General features: G+C 39.9%; 1 protein-coding gene across 1 annotated transcript in view; it reads right to left on the bottom strand.

Moving 5' to 3' along the window:
* Positions 1 to 1700: 1700 nt before the first annotated feature.
* Positions 1701 to 6439, bottom strand: part of LOC109468814 (mitochondrial fission regulator 1-like) — a 13409-nt gene continuing 8670 nt past the window's right edge. Inside the window, 3 exon segments of the mRNA XM_019767154.1 lie at positions 1701 to 3027; positions 3454 to 3631; positions 4216 to 4334. Coding sequence (XP_019622713.1) covers positions 2929 to 3027; positions 3454 to 3631; positions 4216 to 4334 — 396 coding nt within the window. The 3' untranslated portion in view covers positions 1701 to 2928.

Here is a 6439-nt window from a genome sequence, read left to right on the forward strand (position 1 = left end):
GTCACTGAAGCTTGTCTACACATACATGTAGTCACATGTATATTTGGTTCCTCATTTCCTGAGGAATATGGGTATTTAAATGTAGTGAACACAGCCTTGATAAGTATTTTCAACCTCTTAATGGGAATTTGCTGTATACCTTTCCTTGGGGAAACATCATGGAACCTCACCTTATGGAACACGGCCGTCATAATAGTCTGTACTCTATGTGTGCTCCTCTTGACTGGTTATGCAAACTTGGTGATGTTACTATATATAGAAACAAGAGTTCCACGATCTCATACCTTCGCCAAATGATGTCAACCCTTGCGGGTTATTATACAATTTTAATCACTGATTTTGTAAATAAGAGCCTCAGTTGCATGGATTATATCAGTTGATCATATTCTCCACCCAAAGACAGCCTTATCTTAACAAAAAGGCCTATCATAGCACTTCCTCATAAATTATGCAAATGAGGTCATAATTTGAATAATTTATGTTTATTGATGTTCACCTTCACTTAACTTCCAAATGTGGCAAGTATGAAATTCCCAGCAGTTACAACTATGAAATTATAAAAATATGCTATCAATTATGCAAATTTGGTCCTCATAATTTGAGGACATAATCTATATCCTCAGATGTTTTCTCATGCTCAGGTACATGTCACAAGTGTTTCATAGTTCTACTATCGAACAGATTTATAGGATTTCCTCATTAATTATGCAAATTAGCACATGATTTGCATAATTGTCATCTTATTATGTCAAACATCACTTCAACTACCTACATACCAAAAATCACGACAATACGTTAACCGGTTCTTGAGTTATCCTCCTTCGAAAAATTTTCAACAAATGCTCGTGCAGTTCCAGAACAAGCCGCTAGGGGACCCAAACTCATGTCACTTCTTCCCTATCCCAAGAGCTATCTGCCATACAAAATTCGTGACCCTAGCATTTCCAGATCACGAGATATCAAAACCGGAAGTTCTGCTGCAGTACCTAGGAAAGCCGCCAGGGGGGCCCAAATCTAATCATTTTTAGGTCTCATAAAGACCTACCCACCTACCAAGTTTCATTCCAATCCATCCACTGCTTCTCGAGTTATGTTGCTAAAACACACACACACACACAAACGCTACTGAAAACATAACCTTCTTGGCAAAGGTAATGAATGTATAGTGTTAGCTTCTGTTTCAAATCTCAAAGGAGGCAAGATCAGTGATGACATTGTCCCTGTCTCCAGAGCTAATACTACTGGAAGCTCTCTTAGAAACAAAACCACCTCCATCCCCCAGCCAGAACAAAAAGACCAGAACTCTTTCCTACATCAGTCCATCAGACTGTATAATCAGAACTTGCTATGCCTGGGATATACAGTTCATATCAGTAGTGTGTATATATTCATGTATATATGTAATACTATGTAATTCAATGTTATGTTGTGTTTTTTTAATGTAATGATTGTTAATACCAATGCCATTCAGGCAACACTATTATTCTATAATGTATGTCTGCAATGTTGGTAATAATAATAAAGAATTGAAAAGAATTGAGATATCAGAGTGGATAAAGGCTTTCTGGTGTATTGCTGTAAAATTCTGGTGACTAAAATGTATTTAAGTTACAGATATGTGAAGCCTCCTGTCTTACTTTGAATCCTGTATCGTTACTGAATTAAAAAAGAAAAAATAAAAGACTTGACCCAACATCATGCAAGGTTTTGGGTATACTTTATTCAATATACATCATTTCATAACCGTTAGTCATGCAAAAATCCAACTCAGTCGATTCCTTCATTCTCTGATTTTTTGTCAGGAAACAAATTGAGCGAAACCATTAAAAAACATGATGGTACATCCGACCACCAGAACAACATTTTTCTGTTCAACATTTGTACAGAAATGGACAGATTGAAAGAGTTTGAGATTTAAAAGAAAGCACAAAGCATGAAAGTACAGTTTAAGCCTGCTTGAACTTGTAGGAACCAAACAATATTTGGTAAAATGACAAGCTGACAGCAGAAAAAAGATATTATAACTAAAGCTTCATGGTTAAAACATTACAGCAAAAACACTTTCCATCAAGGTTTCAACTGATTCCAAAAATAAAGGATTGTTGAGAAGGATACATTTGTTTGGAAAAAAAAACACCAAAATGTCCTACGAGACAGGAAGAAGATATTATTACTAAAGCTTCGCAGTTAAAACATTACGGCAAAAACACTTTCCATCTTGGATGCCAAGTCATCTTATCAAAAGTAAAGGATTGTTGAGAAAGTTCCACTTCGTTGGAAGAAAAACAACAAAATAGCAAACTATGTCCCACTAAGGGACTGGAAAAAACTACATTTTTAAGTGATCCCATGGCTTGTAAAAAAGACTTATGTTACAGTCAGGTCAGTACATCATAATCAGATCATGATTAGGAATACTAACAGATTGTCCCGAGTATGTTTGGCAGCAAGTGACGACACTACCAGGGTAGTTACATGTAGAGAGACACAAAGAGAATTTGGAAAATCTAATGAACTACTTGCAATGACTTGCAAATACTGCATTATGCCCCTTTCAGTCCCATTGTAAAGTTTCCCGAATTTCCAAGGTACATGTATCTAAATACACAGTGAGCAGAGTTAACCTTTGATCTGCTGTTTAGACCCATAACTGGTACAAATTTGTTGCTACCTAGTACCTAGGGAAAAATTGTTGTGTTTCATGTATCCCAACCGACACTAGCCTTTTTGGGGGTGAACCCCTCCAAGGAACATAACTTTTTCCAGCTTATCGACCATTTCTAGCTCCATGATCTGACATCTGACTACAATCAGTTTTCCAACATTGACATTAATTTTTTTTCAGGACTGAAACAGGAAACACAGCATTTTTCCCTAGGCCTAACTAGTATAAATTTGGTGGCAAATGGTTACTTGAGCAGGTTGCTATCAGACTTGTACTGCTGACGGTGCGGAGTGGAGTCTGGATCGAGAGTTGCTGTGGCTGCTTCTTCTCCTGTTCACAGGCTTCAGGAGCGAACGCCCAAACTGTACAAACAAATGGCAACAACTTATAATTATTCTAGGAAATCAGAGGTGGCAGACTTCACCCCCTTACCCATACTGCTTTTTGAACCACAGACAGCAGTTCATATGTGGATATATATGGCAATGCTGTATTGTGTATTGTAGGAATTGCACCCACACACAGATACACATGTCTGTCCTTGGTGCTGAACACTATCCACACACACTCACTCACACGTGACACACACACAAAAACACAGACAAGCCAAAAATAAAACTTCATTCTCTTGGGGCTAATAGAGGAGATCAAACTCACCAAAAAACTTAAGCTTACAATGACCTGTTTTGAATCTTTACACCCACAACTTCAATGTTGGAAACATCATAACACAAATAAAAATTTATATTGTCTGATGATTAAACTATCACTAACAATGATGTAGGTACCTTCGGGCTGCCGCTAGTCTCCGGTGACGGCCAGTCATTCTCCTTGTCCAGTTGGTCAGGCGAACCGATCTGTTTCCTGTGGGCAAATTTCCTCCGCAGTGCCTGGGCGATTAGAGCGGCCGGGTCCTGGGCATCAGACTCCTTAGGCTTCTGCCTGATGGGGGTGCCTCCAGGGGACCTGCGAACAAGGCTAAGGGTCAGTATGGTGGTTCCTGGGGACCCGCAAACAAGGCTAAGGGTCAGTATGGGGGTTCTGTGAACCTGCGTAAGGATGTGTATGGGGTTCCTGTGAGCAAATTTCCTCCTCAGTGCCTGGGCGATTAGTGCGGCCGGGTTCTGGGCATCAGACTCTTTAGGCTTCTGCCTGATCGGGGTGCCTCCAGGGGACCTGCGAACAAGGCTAAGGGTCAGTATGGGGGTTCTCAACACACTGGTCCTGGACATCAGACTCCTTTAGTTTCTGCCTGATGGGGGTGCCTCCAGGGGACCTGAACACAAGGCTAAGGGTCACTATGGGGGTTCCTGTAAACAAGGCTAAGGGTCAGCATGGGGGTTCTCAACACACTGGTCCTGGACATCAGACAAGGTTAAGGGAGAACTGGAGAACTTGAAAACACTACACAATGTTGCAGATATTCAAAAGACAATAATATCCTCTCAAAAGTTACTAGTTCGAACACATGGCACTTTGTACAACATCTTTCACTTGTTGCTTGTCTTAAGATTAAGGACTGCACAAACCTGAGCCTACAGAAAACTCACCTCTCCACGGATCGCAGCTTCACATTGCTCATGTCTTTGAGCACTGCCATCATGTTGGGTACAGCAGGACTGGGCATGGCAACAGGTGTGTTCGCAGACCCTGAACGTTTTGACTTGTTCTGGGTATGAAAAGAACAACAATCAATAAGTTAGTATAATCAATCATGAATCTGCATGAATGGAACACTGTTACAGTAATGTACAGTGGGATAAGAATATGGTACAGGGCTCGAAATACCCGGTGGCGCACTGGCGCGGCGCCACCTGATTTTGCTTGGCGCCACTTATTCCTAAACTCAGGTGGCGCAGCGCGCCACCTATAATTTGCGGCAGGGACGTCACTGCTGCGACACCGTGTTGTGCAACTAATTTTTTGCCGACATGCACGTGGTGCAAGTTTGCTTTATCCACTGTTACATAGTACAAGGAAATGAAAATCCAGCCTTCAAATAAAAGAAGTTTACCTTAGTCTCCGTCTCTCTCATTTTGAAACAATATTTTCCCATATTTTTGCTACCGAAAGTCATCTAGAAATCATAAAGAACAAGTTTACGGGCCATTTTTGGTTTGTATCGAGCCGAAAAATCACCGATTTTTACACCACATGGTCACTGTGACGCACGTAAATTTTCACTCGAAATGAGAAATTACTGCCCAACAAAACGGACCATTAGGTTTCCAGTGCTGTATTACTCTTTTGGTCTTGTGATAAACTTGTTTTCTTTGCTTGAATCGTGTAAAATACCAAGGAAAAACATAGAAACTTCGGCAATCGCCGAGCCGAGCCGCCGCCATGTTGATTGTTGCAAAACCACGCGGAAGCTCGCGAGAGTTCGCGCGAGACCTGCAATTTGGCCAAAACCGCTAGAGGGAGCAAATTGAAAATCCTGCGATGTGATTGGTTGGACAGTTTAATATATTAATATATTCGGTTCTGAGGTTTTGGTTTTGGTAGCCCTAGGAGTAGAGGAGAAGTTTGATGATGTATAGAACGGATTAAATAGAATAAAATTGTACAATAAAAATAGGATAAAATAAAAAAAATTATAAAAAAATAAAATAAAAATTTTGTACTGGTTACTTATACATTAGCATTCAGCAATGATCATTTAGCAAAAAATTATTCGGTACTGATACTCTGGTATCCAGAACCAGGTACAGGTCCTGAAATTTTCCGAATTTATTGGTTTCTAGTGTCAGAATATAATGTTGTTTATATGAATGTGCGGTTGGATGCTGTGGGGGCTTTTACAATTGGGAGAATCAGATATTAAGAGCATGCTTTCTTTCTTTCTTACTTTCTTTATTGAGTGTCTTTCAAATTTTTTTTAGTAGGAGTTTATAGACATAATCACATTTTTATTTGTTTCAGCTGTGTCAATATGTGATTTTGTTTGGGAAATATGATTGGGTTAAAAAGTTTGGTTTATATTAATGTCCATAACACCTTAGGAATACTTGCTCCAAGTTCCAGGTAATAGATACATGTACAATTTGTATCATGTATTTTTCACTTGTTGAAGTTGTGGAAGCACCGTTGGCCCCCGGTTAGGGGTCATCCGGGGAACCTATGCCCAATTTTTTTTTAAATCAAGGGAGCTAATACCATTTTTTATTAGATTTTGAAGATTTGTCCGGGGGGTATGTTTATTCCGGGGGGTATGTTTATTTGGCAGATGAGAGTAACATTATCCTTGGGCAAACAAAGAACATGGCGCACATAACACCACCCGCATAAGTGTGCCGCCATGTAGAGGCGTGGCATTCCCACGGCGGCAGCCCTGTGATGAAGACATGTAAAGGTGGCATCCTTTATTAAAACGTTGTTTGAGAGCTTTTGTGTTCTTTACATTACTTTATTTTATAACATAAAACTTAAATAGTTAACTAGAAGAAAATGTAATAGATATAAGTAGCAGATTTGAAGAAAATGATAACTTGGAAGTGTTGCCACTTGAATACTGATGGCGCCACCTGGCTTTTGACTCAGGTGGCAACATGCGCCACCTGGCTGAAAAAAGTATTTCGAGCCCTGGACATGATTTAGACATTGCTGAACAAAGGCCAGTCGGGAGAACATCAAGTACATGTAGACATAGTTACTGAAAAACGACATTGAAATACTAGTAACCCAAGGTGGACATTTTATATCCATAGTCTCTTCACATGTCAGGTAGGGACACCCCTAGGAGACAGTCTTTTGTAAAGCACAATGCGCACTTAT

This window comes from Branchiostoma belcheri, unplaced genomic scaffold (genome assembly GCF_001625305.1).
Source record: "Branchiostoma belcheri isolate BF01 breed outbred unplaced genomic scaffold, Haploidv18h27 scaffold2, whole genome shotgun sequence".
Taxonomy (NCBI): Eukaryota; Metazoa; Chordata; class Leptocardii; order Amphioxiformes; family Branchiostomatidae; genus Branchiostoma; species Branchiostoma belcheri.